At 36.6% G+C, this 26,586-nt stretch overlaps 1 protein-coding gene across 2 annotated transcripts; it reads right to left on the bottom strand.

Moving 5' to 3' along the window:
* Nucleotides 1–597: 597 nt before the first annotated feature.
* On the bottom strand, nt 598–26,586 carry RLIM (ring finger protein, LIM domain interacting). 2 transcript variants are annotated; one of them, XM_027053785.2, is made up of 5 exons: nt 26,383–26,586; nt 24,513–24,576; nt 10,300–10,492; nt 8,917–9,000; nt 598–7,614 (listed from the first exon to the last, which is right to left on the bottom strand). In XM_027053785.2, exons 3-5 carry the CDS (start codon nt 10,466–10,468, stop codon nt 6,002–6,004), a joined length of 1,866 nt encoding a protein of 621 aa, XP_026909586.1. In that variant the 5' UTR covers nt 10,469–10,492; nt 24,513–24,576; nt 26,383–26,586; the 3' UTR covers nt 598–6,001. The 2 variants fall into 2 exon arrangements, with proteins under 2 accessions (XP_026909586.1, XP_026909585.1); XM_027053784.2 differs by lacking the exon at nt 24,513–24,576.

Below are 26,586 nucleotides of genomic sequence, written 5' to 3' on the forward strand. Positions count from 1 at the left end.
GAGGAAATGAAACTAATAAAAACCACCATCAGCTAAATGATTATCAGTACCAAGGGGAAGTCTCATCCAGGTATCAGAATGTGACAACCTACTTAAGAAACAAGGACATGACATCTTAGTGGCTTAAGGATCATGTGTTAAGAGGTTGGAGATAGGGATGGAAAACAAAAGCTACATGAACACATGTGCACACCTAGATGGGTTTTTGCATTTACAGAGGTCAAGCAAGAGAGTAGGCAGGGTAATGGTGAGAATACAAGTTAACAGCAAAAATGCACCTACTTAAGATGTCTTATTTACATAAATCTTTTCAGGATTCTTGCATCGGAATACACTTTAATCTTTTATTTTACCACTTGAAGATAAAGGATAAAGCCATTAAACTATACAACATAAAATGGAGGTCATATCCCATAAACCAGTACCTACTCAAACTCATGGAAGTGAGGAAAATCAAAATCAAGGTTGTGCTAAGGAATTTCACTTGATTCTAAAAATCAAGTCTATGTGACATTGGTTTGATGCAACAAAACCTTTATTAGATTTATCAGATTCCCCTTTTTAAAGAAAAACCCAAGAGATGATCAAGCACAAATGATCACTTCATGCATTTTATTGATAGTCTATATTTTAAATCTGCAGTATGACATCTTACATAGGGAAAAAGCTTCTTCCTAAAAGATAACTATTAATAATCAAACCAGCTGTAATATGACTGACCTTTCAAGGTCTTGTTTTGCATTAAACAAGTTATTTTTTAGCAGGTGTAAAGCACTGTACAAAAAAAAAAAAAGGAAACTGGGTACATTCTCAAAATTTAATACAGGGCTTCCCAACCAGGAGTCTTCTGGATAGATATTGGAGAAGGGTGTTACGTTCAGATTTAAAATTGAAAGAAAATGAGAAACCAGATAAAGCAAGCCAACCAAATTCACTTCACTTTGTGCTCCTTTCTGTTTTGAAAATCTCTCCCAGAGGTCAGGAAGCCCTGGTATAACAATCACTTTAGTCTTTACAGAACATACATTTATGTGCTTCATGTTCAAAGACATAAAGGCAGCTTTTGTTACTATTCCCCCTCCAAATCCCTTCAGGTTCTTTTGGCTTCAGAAAGCTTTCTAAGACTGCTGCCCAGTTAGTTCTTTATATATGAATCCAAGTAAACATCTATACCAAAGCAGCTCTTCATGGGAGAAGATAAAACAGGCACAGATACATAACCAGGCCAACTGCATACCTACTCAACCTGATACCTGATCACATGGCCCTATATCTTTAAAAGCAGCACCAGGGACAAACGGGGCTAACAAGAGGTAAAATCCAAACATCTGACAGTTCAAACACAAATTAATCAGTTCAAAGAATGTTAGCAGAGGGCCACTAAATAGAGTTTAAGGCTGTGCAGCTGGTTCAACCATACATTGGTATTGGAATAAATCTGCAAGATGAGGAACTGAGAGGAACCCTGAAATAACCAGGCACAGTGGTATGGTGGGGTTCACTTTCATTGCATGTATTTAAGGTATCGTTCAATCCAAGTGACTATAAAGCAGCTTGTCGCTGTTTAGTAGTAAACAAATCCTAATCAAAACCAAATATCTCACTGTAATTGTATTTTAGAGTGTTGGAGAGTGTGTTCATTTGCTTCAAATTTGAATTAAAACACCTATATAGACATGGAAATCATCATGAAACTGATAAAAACTGTTATCCCTTGAGAGTTCCAACACTTGAGTACCAGCTCTATCCTACACTGTTATTTTAAGTACAAAATGGAGTTACTAAAGCAAGTGAGATCACTCACCTATTGGGAATATTACAGTATTTTAGAAGTGTTCCAGTTAAGAACTCAATTTCAAGATGCTAAAAATTTTAAAGGGCAAGTACTTAACTCGTAGCTGTTTCTTAGTTGCTAATTAAAAATCCAATTTAAAAATAAGTGAAACACTCATTCCTCGGACCTTGTACTTTTAACTTTCCAAATGAAGCATGTTATTTTTGATTTACGTCTTCAAGTGTTTTTCAAAAGTGTACAATTTACCAGTTAACTCATTGAATTACAACACTGTTATTGAATATTAAATATAGTCAACAATTATACTATAGATAAGGGGGGGAAACAATGCCTAACACTTTCATATGTGCCTTATCCACCTCTTGCATCACTAAGGTACAGAATACTTTAGAAAATAGCAATCAACAGTCTCATAAGAAAAGAAAAAAGTGCCCTGCAAACATGGCTTCTGTGTACTTAATATTGACCATACATTTGATAGGGAAGCCAGTAAAGTAAAACTTAAAAACTCAAGGAAGATTATATTTTTTGTTCACAAAAGAACAAAGGAGAATAAAAAGGGGTGGAGGGGAATACCCTCCGTTTTTAAAAGGAAAGTATCGACAACCACCACAAGGTGCCACTGTATTCTAGCAAGCTGTAAAAATGGCCTTGTAAGAGTCATTTTGCAACATTAACCTCCCTATTGCATGGGTATTTTGGGAAATGACTGAAAGTCACGACTGATGCTTGACCCATTTCAGGTCATAGACACTTGAGAAGCAGGTGGTTAAATAAAAAAGCATATTGAGTGATAACCCTTCATAAATACAATTTGAGACACTGACACTAGGAGAGAACACTTGGCACAGAAAGGACATGTTTTCCCAAAGGAAAAAAAATTACTTGAGGTAACACTTATAGCTAAGCAGTTTCCTAATCTTAAAGTTTGGATAAACTCAACAATCATGTTTATAGAGGTTGTATGTGTGTGTACATTACACACACACACACACACACACACACACACACACACACACACAATCCTGGTACTAAACTTTTTTTGTTAACTTTACAATTGATTATTTCCTATATTCCCAACACTAATGTGAACACTTCTCTCAATCTCCACCTCCATTAACCATTAACACCACTGAGGTGTAACTAATGTGTTCTTTTTAGAGCAAATATTCCAAATTAACAATATGGCTCATCTTCTAGTGTTGCTATAGATAAAGTCTGCACACTTCAAAACCTAACTTGCTCAATTTTGGTTTTAGTAATAATAAATCTCAACCTTGTCAGCTGCTTGGAGTTAAACAACATAATACCTCAAACACTTCATACCAGTAAGTGAATTTTTAAAAATATCTGAAATACTCAAGAAAACTCAGTTTTTAGTATTTTTCCCTATGCTCTGAACGTTATTTCCCAACATTGTTTTTTCTTGTTCCTATTACTGCATGAAGTTCAAACTAGGTCTTCAACACAGAACCTTTTGTAATAAAGAAAAAGTGCAAAGATACAAAATGAAATGTAGTCTTTAGCAAGAAAATGTTCCCTCAAGAGAACAGGTGTTTTGGATGCTGGTGGGGAAAAAAGACTCTTGTTCTCCATTGTACATCTGACACCTACAAATGACCTTGTCTTCCAAGGTCCACAACACCAGTAAGTATAGTCATGGGCCTTGTAAAAAAAAAAAAAAAAAGTAGCAAATTTCACTAAAATATTTGTATCCATTCTACACAATCCAATGGAAATTAATGAGTGCTACTGAAAAAGGTGTCCACATGCACATGTCCAATATGTGCATTCTACTGAAGGCTAAAAACTTAAAATCCTATTTCCAGTGTTTATGATTAGCTTCAATATCTACATTCATAACCAGCATTCTGCATGAGTTACCTCTTACCTTAATATGTCACAAATGAGTAATACATCTTGGGAGGTTAGGGAGGTACCTGTCGTCAATAACTTTTATGCTTAGAATGTGCTGTAGTTGTTTTTAAACTATTTAAAATAAACACCCTTATAATGGACATTTCAAACCAAGAGGAAAATGGGTTTGTTTTTAGCCAATTGGGACTACCCTGCAGATCTGAAAACCGTAGATTACACCCTTGGGAAAGGAGACAAGGAGGCTCACAAATATAAAGGAATCCTGACTTTTACATGGACATTTTTTTTAAAAAGATAAAATGTATTACGTAAGCGCCATAAACAGTGAAATCTGCTTATATTAAAAAAAATAAGTGAAGCTTTGTTTGGACATTATTTCCTTGCAAGAGCAGTACATATCCTTAGTAAACAACTACCATATTTACAAGTTAATTACCTTGATACTTAGGTAGGATTGAAAGCTGGAGGAAAATATAAAAGAATGAGCTTTGAAATAACCTTTACAGACAGGTTGATAACAGATAAGGTAACCAGATAATTCCTGAAGCAGACTTGTTTATTTTGTAGAGTATCTGACTATGCGTGGATAGTTGTCACTTTAAAGACCAAGGATGCATTCAATTCCTCTTTGGGTCCACTATCTTTTCCCAGATAAACAAACAAGTCCTCCACAGTCAGATTAATCCTAACCAAAACTGGCCTCAAAAGAGAAATTTGGCAAGAGTACTGGGGTTTTTCATAAACCTAATCTTATTACTAAGGAAACAACACAAAAACACATGTGCCATTGATTTTGAGTTGGCAGCCTCATCTTCAAATATGAGCAGTACAATGAAAAATTTGAATTTCAAATAACCCAACTTTCAACAAAGGACAAATATCCCTTAATTCTTCAATTGGTCTTCAAATATGAGATGTTAAGTGTGTGTTAGATAGTAATGAAATATTAACAAGTGTGGCCTGGTACCTTAAATGACAAATCTCGAAAATAATGCAAATTGGAGACTTTCTTACAGAGTACACACCTCTGTACCAACTTTAATTCTTATGCTAAAAGTGGTTTATAGTCTCTTTCCTCCACCTTTTTCTTTTTTTGAGGAGCAGACTTGTAGAAACATCAATGTAAACTTGTGCTAGGTGGTAGTGGTTTGTTTTCTTTAAACCAAATCTCTACCAAAGTTGTTAAATCTATTTCATCAGCTCAATTAGAATACTGTGTCAAGGATCTCACCATGTGAAACCAGTTCACATCTGTATGGCTACTGTCTTCATAAAAATTTTAAATTCTTCAGAGCAGTTTTCTTTACTCCTCCTATCTTTCATTTCCTGCCTAAATCCAAGTTAAAGTACAAAATTTCCATTGGTTATCTTCAACGCAGTTCAATTCTGCACTCCATCCTTTCCTCTGCATGTCACAGTAGCTGTTCACATACATTATAAATACTATAGATATGTTCTGCTCTTGACATCTACACACTTACAAAAGCAGCTTTGTACTTTGTTTGGTGTGTTTTTACTATGTTGGCTCACAAAAAGCAGTTTTTTTCATTTCTAAGCATGGTACTTTACAATTTTTAATGCATTAATACAACAGTGCATTGGAAAAGTACTGAGCCTCTACAAAATAGCTTTACATTTTTAAACAAATGAATGTGATTTTTTCACTTACACAAGCATAGGCTTTTTTTAATATTTCCACAAGATAAATATCTCAATTAAACTATAAGCTCACTCTACAGTGTGCCACAGTGATGGGCTTAGAAGACAGTTATACATTTAGAAGATCCTAACCTTAGTGTTATTTACACTGACGTCCAATATCACCTCATCTGAAAGGTGAACAAATGACATTCAGCATGTAGCTGAATTTGTGCCAACTAATAACTGGGAATGGCAAAGCTTTAAGCAATCACTTATTATACATGTACTGTAACTTAGTCTAAACTGGGAATTTCCTTTGTCCCTCTCTCCTATGGCATGGGAAACGTTAAAGATCAAAGATCAATGAGAAACAGATAAAGAGTCATTGCTAAGGCTGATCTTTTAAGATAACAAAGGAAAAACTGATAAATGTAGATGATGAATCACCAGTAATAGCAATTACTGGTACTGAAGTCAGATTTTTATGTCCTAAAACATTGCTTTTTAAATATTTCCTTTTATTCTGGAACAGAAATTGGAAAAAGGACAACGATGCATTCAGAAAGCAATGACTCAATTCAGGTTGCTACTTTACATTTAAGCACCACCCAAAAAGTGGGCATAAAGTAAGTGATTCCTGTTTGCCCATCACTATACCAGCTACATAGCTGAGAGTTCAGACCTTAATTACACAACACTTTCTCTGTTACCAGAAGCTAAGACTGCTCTGCGACAAATAGGACAAGTAGAATTCTCAGATAACCAGCGATCGATGCAGTGGACATGGTACTCATGGGAACAAGGTAGTTTACGAAGTTTGTTGCCTTCTGTATATTCTGTAATGCAAACACTACAGGTTTTTAATGCATCGTTTTCACCAAAACTTCTCATTGCCAAGTTGTCAATCTGTTCTTTGGTGAGTCCTCTAGGTTGGTCATCATCATCCTCATTTAAGAGGAAAAACTGAGCCAGACTAAGGAAGGGCAAAGAGCCACTTTCATCAAATGTTACTGGGGCCCTGTGTCGACCCTCTCGCCTGGCACCTGATGAGCCTGATGATGAGCTTCCTTCATTACTGCCTTCAAACACCTCTGAGCTAGTCTCTGAACTTTCACCACTGGAACTGGAACTAGGACTGGAACTAGAACTGGAACTAGAACTGGAACTAGAACTGGAACTGGAACCAGAACTGCTACTACCACCAGAACCCCCTCTTCCATTCCGTGACTCTGCCCTTTCCACATTTCGACTCGAGACTGAGCCACTAGGCTCTGAATCACTATCACTATACATAAAGTAGCTTAACTCACCAAAACCTGTCATTATCTGCCTTAACATGGTCTGAATTGCAACAGATGTAGTCTCACTTAAACCAGTATTTAAGATTCTACGAATCGGAATTCTGATGGTACTGACATAGGTTCTCACACCTGCCCGTTCGGAACGTGAAAACGTACGCCTAAAACCTCCTCGTTCACTTTCATAAGTGACAGTGTTGTTTGGCGTCTGAGACCTTGACCGAGTTCTGCTAGCTATGCTATCTCTCTGCCGATACTCTCCAGGACGAACTCTTCTTACTTGAAGATCAAGGACTATGGTTGGAGGTCTCTGTCCTGATCCTGTAGATTCACCACTGCTGGTTGTGTCTGAAGAACCTGCTCCTTGTGAAGCATTTCTGGTTCCTGAAGCTGCAAAAAGACCTCTACTTAGCAAGTCAGGTCCACTTATTTGTTGTCTCAATGTCACATGGTGCCGGGTTCTAGAACTTCCCTCAGTCTCATTTACCAAAGGATGCTCAAAAGTCTGAGATGAGATACTATGATGAGATCTTCGTGGAATTTCACTCATTGGATGCAGAGGCGACCTACTTCGTTCAGCTCTTGCTCGGGTTCTCCGATGGTCTGGGCTCCTGCTTCTTGCCCTTCTCTGACCTCTGGTAGGTGCAACTTCTCCCGTTAATGCTTCAGTTGAATTTCGTTCTGATCTGGAAGGCCTTGCAGATGTTGATTCAGATCGTGGATTTTCCACTTGCCTTTGGCTGTTGTTGTCTGTATTATCTCCACCAGAACGTCTTGCAGATGGCTCATTTTCATTCTCTGGATTTTGGCTCCCATTATTACGGTTAACATTGATCTCTAAACTGAATCTGAAATCACCACTGTTTGGATTAGTCCGGCTCACTGCTCTCCAAGATTGGTTTCCTCTTTGCCCACTTCTTGTTGTATTTCCAGTTTGTCTGACAGAGTTAAGCCAGTCTATTATAGAGTCACCATTAGACACATCATCTGAAGAGTCTCCACCTGTTTTTAAAAAAGGGAGGGGTGAGGGAGAAAAAGGAACTACTAAAATTAGGACAATCATATAATAATGCTCTGAAACTCTGCGTTAGAGAAAAAAGAAAGATTCCCAATGGATGTCACATTTACAGGTATTTGTAAGCTATACTGTATAGATTTGCAAAGTAAAGACAGGAATGTTTTAATTTCGTTTCAAAAGAACAAGCTAATCCTACAGAAATTTAGAGAATGTTTTTTAAAGGGAATCTGTAGGAAGTCTATTTTCAATACTTCATATACAGAAGACATTTTTTCAGTCCACTGTCAAAACACTAATGTAATCAAATAAGACAAATGCCAGTTAAGGTACAGGGCTACTGCTTTAGTGCAAAGTACATTTCTCTCAAATTTTCATTAGTTTACAATATTTCTTCTAGGATCCTGACTTAAATGCTTTTGATATATATGTCTTTTAAAACACAAGACTGCTGTAGCCGTTGCAAAAATATAAATGGGGTTTACTAGTTTAAAAGTATTGAGTACTTCTTCATATTACCAAGAGCTTAAATTAACATGAAACTGGAGATCAGAACAAATGAATAGTCTGAATCTGGCATAGTACATGTAATGGCATGCTCAAGAACCAAACTGTTATCATAGCCTCTTATGTTAGATAGCCAAATTCCCCACAATCCTATTTAAAACATAAAAGCAGGATTTCTCAACACTGGCACTATTTCCATTTTGAGCCAGATAATTCTTTGTTCTGGGGGCTGTGTTGTTGTGAATTTTAGGATGTAAAGATGTTTAGAAGCATCCCTGGCCTCTACCCACTAGCTACTAGTAGAAAGCCCCAGCTTGTTGTGACAACCACCAAAAAACGTCTCCAGATATTGCCAATGTCCCCTGGGGGGCAGCGGGGGGTGGGGGTGGGAATTATAACCTGTTGATAGCTACTAGATTAGAGAATATAGCCATTTCTTTCTGCTGGTGGAAAACTCACATGTTTATAAGGAAAAAATAATTCAGTAGGAAGGAAAAAATTTCAATGGAGGTAAAAAAAATCAAGAAAAAATATCACATTATTTAAATGTGGCTTATTTAAAGCCAGTTCTCACTATGTCTCAATACAAACAACCCAAAAGTGAAGCAGAAAAAAAACATGTTGACATTCTCACCAAATTTCAAGAAAATGCCAGTTCTCTTTTTATTAACAATTACTTAGCACTAAATTAATTTGTTCCATTTCTCGGTAATCTCTGGCTGACATTTACTGAAGTTCCTTATCTATTTCATCCTCTACCCACCCTCCAAAGCAAAATATACCTCTATTTTCATCTGAGTTTTGTGGTGGTGGACCCTCTTTAATTTGTTGTAGTCTTCTCAGCAACTCTTCCTCAGTACTTTCACCTGAAAATAGTTTAAAAATGTTTGCCAAATTACGAAAACTGAGATGAAAACCAAGGAGTAGGAACCTGGGTATGGGAGCATGACATTAAAACTTATATAAGTTTCTTTCCAGTTTACTAAATGCTTTGGCATATAACAGCTCATTCTTTAAAACTGTAACTCTGGGAAGCAGACATTATTATCTGCATTTTAAAACAAGGAAACAGACTAAGTGAGAGACTGATGTATCAATAAATGGCAGGGCCAGAATACCAACTTAGGCATTCTAATTCAAGTCTGGTTCTGTTGGCTCAAAACACACTCCTTCTCATAAGAGGCATGCTAACTAACACCTTACCTTTTAAAATTTAAACAATAACTCAAAAGTTAGTAGAATTAAATAGAGGGGCGCCTGGGTGGCTCAGTCGGTTAAGCGTCCGACTTTGGCTCAGGTCACGATCTCGTAGTTCTTGAGTACGAGCCCCACAATGGGCTCTGAGCTGACAGCTCGCAGCCTGGAGCCTGCTTCTAATTCTGTGTCTCCCTTTCTCTCTGCCCCTCCCCTGCTTGCACTCTTTCTCTCAAAAATAAAATCATTTAAAAAAATTTTAAAAAGAATAGATATGAGGAGGACTAGAGATAATGAGTTTTAATTAGGATCAAATGGGACCTAATTGGGCAAAAGAGAATAACCAAGCACAAAGTTCTGAATTAACAATTTTACCCAAGGCCAGCTTTGGAGGATTATGATTAGAATATAATCTGGGAATCAGAGATGACAAAAAAGGAAGTCTGTCCTAGGAACTAACATTCCCATTAGCTCTTCCACACTCAGATTTATGTCTTGTAGGTTAAATAAAGCTAACTAAAAACAAAAATATTGTTCAGTTCCAGTCTTTTCAATTCAGCTTGCTATAAATTCATAATATAATTCATAACTAAAAGATGTGATAGAGGTTAATTCCAAATATAAGTGAACAGAACTAGGCAATAAGTACAGCAATAAATGTCATTCTGTATCCCTTGTCTTAAAATCACACTTCATGGGGCACCTGGGTGGCTCAGTCGGTTAAGGGTCTGACTTTGGCTCAGGTCATGATGTCACAGCTCGTGAGTTCGAGCCCCACATTAGGCTCTGTGCTGACAGCTCAGAGCATGAAGCCTGCTTTCAATTCTCTCCCACTTGCACTTTGTCTCTCTCAAAAATAAATAAACATTAAAAAAATTTTAAAAATCATACTTCATAATGGCTGCAGAAACAGATTTTTATAATAAGACTTTTTTTTTTTAAAAGACCAGAAATCTTCACACATCGCATACCTGGGGTGCCTAGCAAATTGTTATCTCTCATAAGTCTATAATCTTCTTCACTCAGGTTATTTACAAATTGATAGAAAGCTTCTTCCCGATCCAATCGGTCCATCTGACTTCTGCGCTGTGCTGCAGACTGATCACCACTTCCTTTATCGTTAGAATCTGAGCTTTCCATCTTGATGAACAAGTGGAAAATTATCTACAAGGAGAAAGGAGATCAATCTTGAAAACAAAAGTTACCATGTGTTCTGCAGAACACTTTAAATTATGTGAAAATCCAGAATGCAGGTCAAGATGTGAATTTTCAGACATCATATGAATAAAATTTCATCAAAGAAAAACTCCCAAAAAGGACTGTTATACTAGGAAAAAAGTAGGTCAGGAGTAAGCAAACTATGAAAACCAGCCCTGGCGCCTATTTTTTTCCTTGAGATCAAAGAATGACTTTTTTTTTACACTTTTAAAGACTGTTTTTACAAAAGGGAGATAATGTTTTGTGATACACAAAAAGTATATGCAATTCAAATTTCAGTGTTCATCAAGTTTCATTGGAATACAGTCATATACATTCATTTACATATTGTTTGTGGCTGCTTTTGTGCTGTAATGGCAGAGCTGAGTAGAGATGAGCGACCGGATGTGGCACTCTCATCACTTTGCATTGGTGATGATCTGTACCTTATAAACTGTAGTGATGTAACCTGACAGAATTTCAAGTGTCATACATATCACCAGAACTATGACATTTTAAAAAATTACCAGTTCATACTTATCATGTCAAATGAAGTAAAAGTGCACTTTGTCAACCTCAAAGGCATAGTGGAATATGGATTTTGTTGTGAGATGGAAAAGACTGAGTTTATTATGCAATGGCACTCTTTAACTGTCCTAAAATAAAATACACGTTCATACTATCAGACTAAGCAACCATCACGATATTCCCAATTCACAGAAGAGCTACAGTCCAAAAAATTGGAAATTTAAAAAGAACACTCTCATCACAAAATATTTTCTCAGAATAAAAAATGAAGCTTCAACCAAAGTAAGTTTCCAAGTGGTTTGTTGGCTAAATCAAGAAAAGCTGTTTATAATGGGGAGTTAATTAAACTGTGCTTCATTGCAGAAGCTAAAGAAATGTGTCAGAGAAAATAAACCTGTTTAAGATGATTAGCTTTGTTTTGTTTTTTATTTTTTAATGTTTATTTATTTTTGAGAGCATGCACGTGAGTGGGGGAGGGGCAGAGAAAGAGGGGACACAGAATCCAAAGCAGGCTCCAGGCTCTGAGCGGTCAGCACAGAGCCTGATGTGGGGCTCAAACTCACTGACTGTGAGATCATGATCTGAGCCGAAGTTGGACGCTTAACTGACTGAGCCACCCAGGCGCCCCAAGATGATTGGATTTTTGTGAGAGTTGCTGCTCAAAAACTCAAGGATATTGGGATATGTCATAATCAATTGAAAAATGAGACAGCAAATGATTCTGAGTGAGTTTTCTTGGCTCTTGATGAGTCGACAAATGTAATTGATACTATTCAGTTGTTTATTCAAGGAGTCAAGTATTGATTACTCAAGAAGTTTGAAGTAACTACAGAAGTAGCCTCTATGAATAGTCTGCATGGAGCAACTACAGGTGATCGTATTTTTTTTTAAGTTTATTTTATTTTGAGAGAGAAAGAGCATGTGCACAAGTGGGGGAGGGGCAGAGAGAAGGAGAGACAGAATCCCAAGTAGGCTCCACAGCATCAACGCAGAGCCTGATGCAGGGCTCAAACTCACTAACCCATGAGATCATGACCTGAGCTGTGATCAAGAGTCAGAGGCTTAACTGACTGTGCCACCGAGGTGCCCCAACTATTTCAAAAAAGTTGAGAAAACATTAATTGAGCACAGCTTAAAGTGAAATCTGCTAAGATGTGTTACAACTGAAATGGTGGTAAATATGTATGTACAGCAGCTAAAGACAAGTTGGACAAATTTATAAAGTTTGTGAAAATGTAAGGTATTTAAAGTCTATGGTTATTCATTATATTATTCATCAGCAGGTAGTCTGCAGAAACTATGTGAATCTAACGTATTACTGAACCAGTATTATTACCAGTGAACTTCATTACTGTGGACTTAAACATCACCAGTTCTCTTGAATTTTTGTCAGAAATAGAAGCTCAATTTCCTAACTTGCCCTACTCCTTGTTAATTTGATGGCTTAGCCTTGGTAAAGTTATAGCGTAATTCATTGTACGCAAGTCCAAGACTGAATTTTTTTTCTGAATGAGAAGAACCACCTTCAATCACTATTACCAAATGATGAATGGCTTGAGAAATTAGCTATTGCTGTAGACTTCCTAATGTGTTTTAATGAATTCAACCTAAAATTACATGGCAGAACAGCACTTACATGCAAAACTTATAATGCAGTAAGATCATTTCAACAACACTGGAATCACAACGTTAAGCTGCTTTACACATGCTATCAAAGAAACAACAGTTCCATTCCCCTACAAATTTGTAACAGATTTATTTTCTGAGCACAAATTACAGTTCCGGAAGCATTTTTTGGACCTCATTGCAAGTACAAAGAAAATTTCCTTATTTCAAAATCCCTTTAACTGCATCTGAGGAGCTTCCACCTAACCTTCAACTGAAAGTGGTAATTCTGCCGTGTAATGATATGCTGAAAGGTAAATATCAAATGAATTCTATAAATGCCTTCTGTAAGGGATAAATATGCTTCATTAAAATTCTATGCTTGTGTACTGATTAGATAGCAACACAGGCATACTGTGTTTTATTGAACTTCACAGATACTGGTTTTTTTTTAAATAAATTGAAAGGTTTCTGGCAATCCTGAGTGGAGCAAGTCTATTGGTGCTAATTTTTCTAGCAGCATTAGCTCAGTTTGTGTCTCTGTCTCACATTTTGGTGATTCTTGCAATATTTCAAACTTTTCATTATTATTACATTTGCTGTGGTGATCTGTAATCTTTGATGTTCTAATTGTTTTGGGGTGCCATGCACCATGCCCATGTAAGATAGCAAACTAAACGGATAAATGTGTGTGTTCTAACTGCTCCAACCACCTGTTCCCCATCTCTCCCCCTTTTCCTGGGCTTCCCTATTCCCTGAGACACAATACTGAAATTAGGCCAATTAATTAAACCCTACAATGACCTCTATGTATACAAATGAAAGGAAGAATCACACATCTCTCACTTTAAATCAAAAGCTAGCAAAATGATTAAGCTTAGTGAGGAAGGCATGTCAAAAGCCACAATAAGCCAAAAGCTAGCCCTCTTGTGCCAAATAGCCAAATTGTGGATGCAAAGGAAGAGTTCTTGAAGGAAACTAAAAGTGCTATTCCAGTGAATGCACGAATGATAAGAAAGGGTAACAGCCTTATTGCTGGTATGGAAAGTTTCAGTGGTCTGGATAGAAGATCAAACCAGCCCCAATATTCCCTCAAGCCAAAGTCTAATCAAGAATAAGGCCCTAAAACTTTTCATTCTATGAAGGCTGAGAGAGGTAAGGAAGCTGCATGAGAAAAGTTTGAAAGGTAGTTCATGAGGTTTCCTAATATAAAACTGCAAGGTGAAGCAGCAAATGCTGATGTAGAAGCTGCAGCAACATCAAGGAGGCAAGACCCTCTCTCCGCCAGCAAAAAGATTACGACTCACTGAAACGCTCAGATGATGGATAGCATTTTTAAGCAACAAAGCATTTGAAATTAAGGTATGCACATCATTTTTCAGACATAATGCTATTTATTGCAAACTTAACTGACTACACTGTAAATATAACCTTTATATGCACTGGGAAACCAAAAAATTCATTTGACTTGGTTTATTTGCTTTGTTATATTTGTGATATTTGCTTTGTTATGTTAGTCTGGAATTGAACCTGCAGTATCTCCTAGGTTTTCTTGTACCTGTATGTGTGAAAAGACATTTTCAAAAATTAAATAAGGAAAATCTCATTTAAAGTCAGTAACACTAGATGAACATCTGCAAATAATTTTGATAAGTAATATGTTTAGCCCTGATTAAGCAAAATGTCCCTCCAAAAAAGAATGCCACTCTTCCCGTTATCAGACCCATATTACAGAATACTACTCCATTATTATTATATTTTGAGTTTTACCAAGAAAAACTTTGTGGAAATTTGGGCTTCTCTCTTTTTATATAAATAACTACGAAATATGCTCAATTTTGCTTTTTGATCAGCAAAGCCAAAAAACACATTACTACCTGGCTTTTCTACCACTTTCAATTAACCACTCTAATGAAAAACAACAGTAGTAAGTAAGCAATCTAAAATAAGACTCCAAACAAACAAAAAAAAGTCATCCTCTAGCTTTTTTCCTTCTAACACCAGATTGACCTTAAGTTCACACTGAAAAAATAAAAGTTAATTCCACAAAAATATGAAAACCTGACTTGTGGAAGAGGTAATCTATATCAGTACTAAGATTGAATCCCAAATACAATACATGAAATATATGGATATTCACAATTCAGTACTAAAGAGAAAAATAAAACCAAACTCTCTTTCAGATAATAATAATAATAAAAGAAAAAGCTTCTCTACCTGTCTGGTTTTTATAACTTTAAACTTTAAGACTGGAAATCAACAGCTTAAAGTCATATAGGCCAGGAAATGGAAAACAAACAAACAAAAAACAAAAGGAAGTCAAAATTTTCCATATGTAGCTAAGGAACACAATTTGGTGTTGGTAATAGTTAAGCAGCTAACTTAAAAAAATACAGGAAAGCACAAAGGAAAAAGACGCTTCAGCCATAACTCTTCAAACCAAAGAAAACCACCAGCGATATTTGTTAATGTACTTAAGCACCTAATATTCTGAAAGTTAACATGAAAGTTAGGACAAAGTCCACTTGTGGAGGATCAGTAAATAGTTCTAAAAATAATTTATAAAAAAAAAAGTATAACTCAGTATGGTTGAAAGGCTTTTAAAACATAAATCTTCAAAGACAAAAATGTCTGGTAAGTTCTGACATTTGAAGGATATGAACCAAAGATAATAGAAAACTCACATACCAAGGACTGTTCTAAGAATGTCACAAAGTCTTAAGAACAGCATCGGGGAGGTTAAAGCCCATATGGAGCAGAAACTTGCAAAAATATGGAAGATTTTTAAAATGGCTTTGAAACACGGAATCTGAAACAAGAAAGGGGTCTTATACTGAGTGGTGGGGGAGTTGGTATATTAACAGAGGACGGAAGGTAGAGGCACTCAACTTCTGTTTTGTTCCTATTTTATTCAACAAGGAGAACCACCTTCCAACTGGAAGCAGTGGAAAAAACAAACTTCTCAAAGAGAGAATCAAGAGACTGAACTGCAAAACTTCTAATGATGATCTCTGAGAAATCACAGAGAATAGGAGAGATGATTAAAACACTAGATTTAGAAATAATCTAACCTTCAAATAAAAAGTGAAGTCTATAAACTGTAGCACAGCAAAATCTGACCAGAAACCTAGAGGGAAATTCTGGAATAGACTATCAGATATATTGCAAACACGGAGAAGAAAAATATGTTTACCAGCAGTGGGGTTCACTGCCAAATTAACCTTATTTGCTTTCCATAGGGATGGTTCTCAACCTTGGCTTGTACATTAGAATCACCTGGGAAGCTTTCTCTGGGGTTGGCCAGATAGCAATATTTTAAAAATTCCACAGGTAATTCTATTGAACAGTTAGGTTTGAGAACCTCTTTAATAGGAACGTCAGAATTACACTGCTGACTAGTCTGGGTTGATTTCTGTACAGAGTCTGAGAAGGTTTTACATCCTTATTTATCATCATGAGAAATGTAGCCTAGATTAGCGCTTCTCAAACTTCAGCATACAAACAGATCACCTGGAAATCCTGTTAAAATACAGATTCTGATTCAGTGGATTTGGGGTGGGGCCGGAGAACCTGCATTTTAAATAAGCCTCCAAGTGCTGCTGCTGCTGATCCTAGAATCACAGTCTGAGTAGCAAAGAGCTTGATGACAATACAGCTTAACAGATTCACAGAATACAGCTTAACAGATTCACCCTCAAAGGTTACAGAGCAATGTTAACCTGCAAAGAATCCTGTCTTCAGTATTTAAATAAGAACCATGTCAAAGACATGCCAACCAAATCTAACCAATTCAGAGTTGGGAGTTAGTAATGAAGATGTATGTATATGATAAGTAATATTTTGAATTTTCAGTGGCTTGTGAGGATGAGCTGAAATCAACAAAAGTGATGGTATATGTGCTACCCTGAAGACTTTATGAAGGATTATCAAATTAAAATAACCTATATGAAGAGTACAGAGTAGGGAGAAAACCTACTCATGTGAAAAGAGCAGTTCACATGAAGACCTCAAGTTTTCAGTTAACAAAAAGCTCAATAAAAAACCTGTTTGACCTAGCTAAGAAACCTAAGATAGTCTCATACTGCGTTCATAGACCACAGTGTTCAAATAAAAGTGGTAACAGACCCAAGGCAACCTGTTGTTCAGATCTAGAATGACCAAAATGACAAGTCAGGGAACACCATAAAGAAAATGGCTGAATTACCCAGAGAAGACTTGCATGAAGACAAAACTAAAAACGGGCATGATTTACATTTTCAAATATTTAGAGTTATAACATGAAAGGGAGAACCACAGAATCAAACTAGGGCTAACAGTTGAAGAACTATGGGAGCAGGTATTTCTTTCTTTTGATACAATGGTCTAACAATGAAACTATTCTAAAGTGAAGATGTAACCAGCCTCTTGAAGCAAGCAAACTACCCATTCTCTCAAAATATTCAAGCAGAATTCTGGTGGATATTAAGAGGAGATTGCTTACTAGGTAGGAGTTTGAACAGACGGACTTCAAAAGACCCTTTGGATTAACATGTCATTAAGGATGGGGAAGTCTCTTAGTTTTCTATTCTGGGCTTAGGGTCCTATTAAGCTACGTATTCCACTGCCACAATTTTGGTATAACACTTTGATAGACAAATCCACTTAAGTTGCTGCATCCCTGCCCTGCAACATACCTTGTACTTTACTACCTTCACACTTCCACTAACACTGTTCCCTCAGCCGCTTCTTAGTCTCTCCCCATTTCACTCACCCTTTAAGATGAAATGAAACGAAATCTTACCTCCTGAGAAACTATTACTATCTCAGCTAGCAATTTTTTCATCCATTGCTGCACACAGCGTTTGTGCCACTAGAGTGGCACTTCATGCCTTACGTGGTCTTTTATAGTTTTGAAATATTCTTCATAATCTTACTTACCCAACAGAACCAAAATACCATTTCGACATGTTATCACTATAAAAAATTAGTGAGATGTCTCACATTCTTTTTGTTAATACCAAGTGTTTGAAATCTGGTATTTTGATTCACAGCACATCTCAAGCTGGATACTAAATTTTCAATGGTTAAAGTAAAATGCAGTCCTACCAAAACAATGAAGTTGTGTTTAATGAGAAAATATTTTACGCTGCTTCAGTTTTAATTTAACTTAGTTAAAATTAAAGAAAATTAAAAGTTCAGTAATACAGTTACACCAGTGACATTTCGAGTGTCAGGTAGCCACATGTGCTTAGTGGCTACCACACTGGACAGTGCAATTTGAAAGAATTTGCTTGTAAGGTAGAGAAATCCCACATATGCGACGAATTTCAAAGTGTTCCCAATATATTGTTCGTGCTCTACACACCCACTATTTATACATCCTCTTTATGTTTTTCTAAAATAAAATAGTAATGTTAATATTCTACCAATATACATGGAATAGAGAATTCTTTCCTATGTTCACCAATCATCAAGATTTCATTCTTGACCTTTTTAGAATTTCTATCATTTCCTACATGGAAACTAGAGACAAAACATTACACCTCTATTGAAAACCCTACTGACACTGTGATTTTAGGGCCTGTTGAATCCTAAACAGCTCTTTCCTGGTGAGCTTAGAGGTTAGTTTATTCCATGCAAGAATCTTTATCTTGGTTTAATTTTATCTTTAAATTTAACACTTTAACAATGGGACACACTCACAAAGCAACACATGATCATCCAAATTACTCTTACTTCCATAATCATATCCTGCTCTCCTTTTCCCTCCTCCCAATATACACCATAGAAAATCAAGGAAAATAATTTCCCCACATGACATCCCTTGTAATACACTTATTTTTATTTCAAAACTGCGACCAAACCAGCAAGGCTTCATTAAACAGAACACACAATGTTTTTGCTAAGGTATAGGTGTCCACTGAAGGAGAAGTTTATTTCTTGTAGTTGATTAGGGGACAGGGAAAGAAAACTCTGACTTCTTTCCCTACTTTTGCCTTCTTTCTGACTTACTCTGCATTTCCCCTAGGCTGGGCATGGGGTTCAAGAGATTTCAGCACTGACAAGACACTTCTACACTTTAGGGACATTTAATGGGTGAGTTATGACTGTTACACCTGCAGAGTTCCCCTGGACAAGAGGTAATTACATTCTGGAGAAAAAAGGAAATCCTGAATATAAGCAATGCTCTCAAATGCCTTGTAAAATGATCTTACACACACACACACACACCCATGAACCTGGTCTTATTTTAAGCAGTCCCTTTATTACCCAAGTGGAATAAAGTGAAAAAATATAGTAAATCTAAACCACAGGTTCAGACCCTGGTAGATGTAACATTACCACTCGTAAGTGAAAATGAACATTTTAAAGGTTAAAGCACACTAAAGATGCCAGACACCACAATTCAAATGATCAAATACAGATCTCTCTCCATTTTGGTGTCAAATTTTAATAAAGAATTATGTTGCCAAAATGGGTCTCTAGATTCTACTCTATGGTGAACACTGTGGTACACTTCAGTTTAACTAGTAAGAGGAAAGAAGAATCCTCCCACACTCTTGGGCTCCTTCTATCAACATAAAAGAGAACATCTTAAATCTATTTAGTTATCTTACTCTCAGTTACAATATTCATGTGCATAAGTCAGAAATTTTGGAGTAAATATATGATTAGCATCACCCACTTTTAAACTTAAATATTTTTTTGAAAAGCTTACCAATAAAATAATTTAAGAGAATATGTAATTGTTAAGTCACTTAGGTCTCTCCCTTATTATAAGCAATACCCACTACCATGTATTGACACAACCCTTTCACTTATATTTCACTTAATCCTCACAACAATCCTATGAAGTAGGAATAATCACCTCTATTTTACAGATAACAGGTATAGAGTGAGAAAGTGATTTACCAAATGCCAAGTAGCTGGTAAGTGGAAAGAGTCAGTAATTAAATACAAGTCTCCTAATTCCAAATCCAGTCAAGTTTTCACTACATGAACAACTGACTCCCAATAATTTTGCAAAACTATATACTTTGAAACACATTCCTTCAATCCCAACAGGCATGTCTAGAGTATTCAACCTCACTATGAGCTTTTTATACCATGTTCACTCTTGGTATGAAAACTTCCAAAGCAACAAAACACCTTTTATAAGCAGTAATGAAGCAAGTAGGACTTATTTTTAAGTAAGTCAACTTTTAGTACTTTTGTTTTAAAAACAAAAAATAGCATATTTTATTAACCTTATTTCTTCCAGAGTACTGTGTGCCAATATATCCAAATCCATTCCTGGAAATGAGCAGCCAAATTATAAATTTTGCCCAGTCATTTCAAAAACTATTCATTTGGTCAATGAATGTTTGTGTCAGGTAAATTCAATTCCAGGAAAGAAAAGCCAGCAAGAAAACTAAACCTGAGGTTTATTCTGTAATTAGAGAATTTAAAGCAGATTTTATTCACCTTGAGTATTTTAAAGCACTGTCTTAGTGATTTCCATTTCTTATATATTAATACAAGTATGCAGATCACTATGTTTCTGACCACTGTTAAAAGTTTTTCATTTAATTTTCCTATGTTCTCCAATCTTTAAAGAATGTAATTTTCTTATGTCAGGGTGAAAAGTCACTTAAAACATATTATTCATACTAATGGGTCACTCCTGGTGCTAAATACATACATATTATATTCAATAGATATACTGCATCACAGTACCCAATGAAGGAGACTTAAGGCACCAAAAATACTGTTAAACAAAAGACTTTACAAAACTGAATCCTGAAATCCAAATGCTTGTGTGAATATCAATTTAAAAAGAAGCCACATCTATTAAGTCTGTGAGATATAATCTCTTCTTAAAAACAAAAAGGTACAGTGGGAGGGAGTAATCAAGGTAACCTAATATCAACTAACTACCAGAGCACCTTGAGCATTTCATCTTTTGTGTTCATACAAGCTCCAGACTCAATAGTGTTCTAAAGCAGAACATGCCAATTAAAAAAAATCATAGTATCAACATAAAAATGTGTCATACTGAAAAAGAACAAGCATCATTCTGTTTGCAACAGAGCTTAATTAAGAACCTCAGAAATAAATGAAAAGTAATGACATGCAATCCTCGTCAATAAAGAAGATAGCTCAATAATACCATCACCAAAATGAAAAATATTTAACGCAGTTTTTTTTTTTTTTAAAGTTAAATCACAAAGAACCACTGAATTTGAGGTCAGGATATAAAGTACTATTGTATATGTAGTCACCAAAAGTATTGAGAATTTACATATACAGAATGTTTAATTAAAATTTTATAGCATTTGTAATAGACAAAAGATGATTAACAATCAAACAGCTTTTTTATTCTATCAGTGGAAGGGTGGAATTCAGTTCTGTGAAAAGGAGAAAGTAGGAGATAGTCGGTTCTAGTCTCAGCTGTAATATTAACCAGCTATGTTAATTTGGCCAATTCACTTAACCTCTTGTGCCTCAGGATCTTCATCAATATTAAGAGAGCTGGCTTAAAACCACCCATAAGGTACCTGCCAGTTCTATGAATCTGTGACTATGAATAAAATATAACCCAGGTCACATTACAGTAATAAGTCAGAAAAATAAGGCTTAAGAAACAACATGAGTAACTAGCCTATCAGCCTAAAACGCTGTGTTTTTCTCCCTACCACTTCACTCAGGCACTTCTATCTCCTTTTTGTGACTATCTTACTTTTTTCAACAGAAATATAAAGCACCCCTCTTTGAAAAACAGGACAGGATTGATGTTTCACTGCCTTTACCTAATGCATGATACCTGTCATCACCCACACAATTTGTTGATTATTTCCAATACTGGCCTATCAGAGGATGCTACCAAGGACTCTACCACTATTGATACTATTATAGCAATACAAGATTACAAAATATTATCTGCATGGCAATGTTACTTTAGCCTCATTTATATTCTTTTATCTTTACCACTTGAAAAGGACAGCAGGAAAAAAAAAAAGGATTCAGAAGTGTCCCTCATGGGTCTAAATCTCTTGGCAGGAAGTCTACTGACGTGCAGCTCACAAACAGTTCTATTACAACCCTCTACAACAGTTAAATTGAAAGAGTATTAATAAGAATGCCAACAAATCAGAGGACAGAGATCAAACCAAATGCTGCCAGTTCACAGGAACAAGTTAGTTAATAAACCATCATGATGACATTTCTATTCACTCAAGTACTTTAGACAGTAAATTTAATCTTCGATTACTCATTCCATGTTATTATTGAGCTACATCACTAAATTGGAATTTGGTCTTACCCACACAAACTCAATTCTGCCTCATTATCCCCAACAAGTCAAAAAATGACTCAAAACACCAAAATGTTCATGTGTTCATAAAAAAGTAATGTAAAATCATTGACTATTGACAGTTTTGGTGTTAATCAATAACTATCTTTAAGAACTATCTTTAAGATACTATCTTTAAAAACATAAGTTTTACATCTAACTTTTTAAAAAGTGAAGAAAGTTTTTAAAATTAAAAATCCCTTGACCAAAAAAGAAAATATTATGTACACAAATGACGGTTATATCATTTGAGGGAAACAATTTTGTGTTACCGAATGAAACATGCTGACAACTGTGCTTCCTGAACCAGTGTTCTGACATAGAAATGATGACCATAGTGACCATATATCCCCAGTTTATCCAGAAGAGTAGCAATCTACACCTGTTGTCCCACAGTGATTATTAATATGGCCCTCTTTCACTCTCAAAACTGTTCCAGCTTGGATAAATTAATATAGTCAGTCACCTTGGATATAATTGACACTAATGGGAAATTTGGCCAGTAAGAAAATTAAAATTATAATTAAGAGTTAACTTCCTTCTCCCTACAGCTTTTAATTAAGTGGAGAGTGAGAGGAAAGAGATCATTTTTCATTATAAAGTTAAAAACACCCAACACAAATACCCCCCTCCCAACAAAGTATCATGTTCATCACCATGCAAATGTTATAATGGCAGCCCAAGCTGGAGTCATGAAATCATTGCAAAAGGTGCACAAATTGATATACACACCACAAACTGTCTATAGATATTTGTCTCACACATATGTAGGTACTAATGAACAAAAATCTTGGGTCAGAAAATCTACAACAAAAAGATCAACTATATATTTCAGAAATAAAACCATAAGTTCATATATTCCTGAATTGTTCAAAATTGCCAATATTTTCATATTTAAAAAACATCTCAATTGATGACAGGAAAAATAAACTGATTATCTAGGAAATTTCCATTTTCAAGGTTGGGAGAAAATAATGAAGGAAAAAACAGACACAAGCATTATTGCCTTCTTACACTGGTTATCAAAATGTCAAGGGATTATATAAACGAATACTTTCTGAAGTCGATGGCCCATAAGGTTTTGGAAATCTTTGTGTTATACAGAGGTGTTAAGGAAGTAAACTTACAAAAGAAAAACATGTCCTACGCAGTGGCCCAAAATTCTAGCACCTCATCAATCTGGATTTGAGAGAGGACTTTTCACTTTCTAATTTGTTATCCACCCTATGGTAAATCAAGGGACAAGAGGCTGGTGAGTGATTTGCTCTATTTCACAATCTACTAGGTCTATGGAAAAAGTAATACACACATTATAATTCCACAGATGCAGATGTCTCATCTGACCTACTATATTATTTAAGGCCTCACAACATCTTCACTAACCTGAAAGAACATATACAACCAGCCTAACATTTCCAGATCATTTCATTAAGCTATTTCTTAAAACCATTTCTGATTGTAAATTGTTATCAAATTATATCACAAGCAGTAATAGCTGAAATGGGAACCAGGACATAAAAAAAAGGGGAGAGGGTAATTGCTAAAAGTCTCACCTACTTCATAAAGCAGATTCCCTTTAAGTGGGAACAAAAGTTTTTGAAATGATCTAACCTATAGATTTCTTTTGTAACAAGCTTTCATTTTCTTTCCATCTCCAAACTAATTAGAGAGCAATTAAGTCTAGAGGTATAAAAGTTTAGTGACTCCAGGTTCAAAGAGACCTGGGTTAAAATGGGGGCTCTACCATTTATTAGATATTTAATTGAGGACAAATTGCTTAACCTCTTTTCAGTTTCGATTACCTCTGTAAAATAGTTAATATCCTCATGAGGCTTTGCCATGAGGATTACAAAGTCATGCATGTAAAAACACAGGACACAGAACATACACATTCAATGCAAATTAGTTATGAATTTAAGCTAATTCCATCCCAGTTTGCCTAGGGCAATCCAGGTTTGCACCTGTTGTCCAGGCATAATTATTAATAATGTCCCTTTTGCTCCTAAAAGCAACCTGGCTAGGGCAATAAATTATGTGGTTACCCTAACAATGATGGTAATGAAAGGAGTTAATATCACAGTATCATATATCAATTAGGATTTTTTGGACCTTGAAGGAAAAAAGTTGACCACCACCCAAACCAATGTAAGATTATATTCCTGTAAGACACTCAACTGATGTTTCATTTAGTTATTCAATGAACATTGAAACACTATTTATTTAGACCCATCCCATTCCAATAATGATTTAAGGCAGCAAATTTCTACTTTGTTCTTTCTGTTCTATATAGGTATTGGTAAACTTCAGATATTATTTTAAAAGAAGAAAATTCACAGACAAAGCACTAGTGAGTTCTAGCTACTCAGACACACTACCCTTTGAATTCCCAATGAAAAACCCATTTTCATCATGAAGAATGCCCAGCACCAATAAACATATATCAAATGAGCCCATCCAATTACAGGGCCTGCAAAACAGAATAAATATTTTTAAACATGCATTCTACACATAAATCATCAGGAGACGCAACAAAAAATAAATTACCTGACTGTTATGACATAGTATTGTAATACAATAAACTGGATTTTAGTTTTCTTCACTCTCTGCTCTAGAAAAAAAAAGAATCCATTATTCTTCCTCTTTCATAAGATAGACATTTTCTTTGAAATAGACACATCCTAAAAAAAAACACATCCTATATATTTTAAGTTACCCCATAACCCAACCTAATTTAGTATTACTATTAGGATATTTGGGGAGATTGAGAAGGTCAGAGAAAACCAGCAATCTTGTGTTAGAAGATTTCCTTTAAAGGCTGAAAGCCAATCTACCTTTTAATATAAGCTTGCTTAAAATAGGCCTTTCCTTAGACCAGTAATATTTTCAGATTCTGATGGTTACTTTCAAGTACTTATTTGGCACATTACAGGAGCCTATGGCAGAAACTAAAGTATGAAAGATCAGCAGGACATTTAGGCTAAAGAATTAAAATTGTTCAGTGTAACAGTCTCTTGAAATCATAGTTTAAAAAGTATTTGGATTGGTCTTCCTGGGTACTTTATTTTTATAATTTATAAAGCTGATTTGGGGGGGGGGGGCTATAATTGGGCTGCCTGGTCTCAAGTCATCCAGGACGGACATAATGTACCTGATGGGGGTGCTTGGGGTAATTTTGTCTTTAATCACGAAGAATCAAGTAAATGATTCTAGTATTAGAAACGACTAGTAGTACATTTATTTCTTCCTCCCTTCAATGATCCAAAGCGACAGCGGTTAATTCTGATTCAGGAAATGGGGGCTCCTTATTTGCAGCAAAAAATTACTGTTGGACCTTGCAAATGGTGGATGACAACCTCATACAAATGCTTCCTCTTGCCCCTAAACGAAAAGAATGACCTAAATAACAAGATTGCTAGACCTCAAATTCCCGGACTAACCTGTGGAATAAGTACAGGGAGACTGTCTAGGGAAGGAACGTGGCTGTCTCCTCCATCTTGAAATTAATCAGCATAAGGGAAAAAGGGACTGAGTATTCAGGAAGCAGAAGCCCAACCGGTTAATACTAGTTACTAAAGCTATGGCGTACGTGGCAGGTACCGCCCGCAGAAGCCGAGACCCTTAGGCTTTTCTTTTTGAGGGGGGAGGGGTTGGGTTGTTGCCGGATTGAAGGAAATTAAGTTGAAAATGTTTTGGCCCAATTCCCACCCTTACCCAGGGAAAACAACAAACACGCAACAGCTTTTCCCTGCCTTTTTGGGGGATTCTTGCAGTGGTATCTGGCAAAGACTATGCCAGGATTATCGAGTAAGGGAGTAAACCAGTTGCCCCAGATCCTCAGGGAAGATGTCATCGTGGCCCCAGGGGGCGCCTAATTGATAGTGCCCAGCAGAAGGGCTCGAAGTGGGGTTCTGCAAATCCTCAGAAATCTAAAGGCCCAAGAGTTCCCTGCAACTGACTTAGAGCAGCCTGATTTTTTTCCCTTTTCCCAAGCCCAAGCCCGCCATGTAAAAGAGGGGTAAGGAAGCGAGGGAAGCCTCCAGAGAACCAAAGAGAAAAAACCCTAAGACGATCAAAGATTCTCATGCCGGAGGCCAACACTCATAAATCGCCTCCCCCAAATTCTTAAGATTGTAGAGGGCCTTGGCTTTAGCTTGCACCGCCACGGGGAGGAAGTACTACCCACCTCCTTCCCCTTCTTCAAGAGACTGTGACTATACGCCCAACTAAAATGGCAGCGGCGACTACGCCACGGAGCCCCCCGCAGCAATCACCGCCTTGGGGTCCGGAGGCGGCGCTGAGCGTCCGCCACGACGCGACACTCAGGCCATTTTGAGAAAACGCGGCGGCCGCAGCTCAGCTGTCTTCCTCTCGCGCTCCATCCATTTCTCAAGAGGTTTCCCAAGGCTTCACTTACTCGGTTTTAGTGTCGGGTCCGACTCTGTCGGTTCGGCCGCCGCCGCCGAGGCTCCTGTGCACCTCCCCTGCCCCTGCTCTCAAGCCCGCCTCCGATGAGTCGCTGGTTGAGACCCGCCTCTAGCCCAGCGCCTGCTCGGAGACGTTGCTCAGGCAGCCATTATCTTCCCCATTGTTACCAAGCAGCGACAGGAAACGACTGCCC

The sequence above is a fragment of the Acinonyx jubatus genome, chromosome X, assembly GCF_027475565.1.
Source record: "Acinonyx jubatus isolate Ajub_Pintada_27869175 chromosome X, VMU_Ajub_asm_v1.0, whole genome shotgun sequence".
Lineage (NCBI taxonomy): Eukaryota > Metazoa > Chordata > Mammalia > Carnivora > Felidae > Acinonyx > Acinonyx jubatus.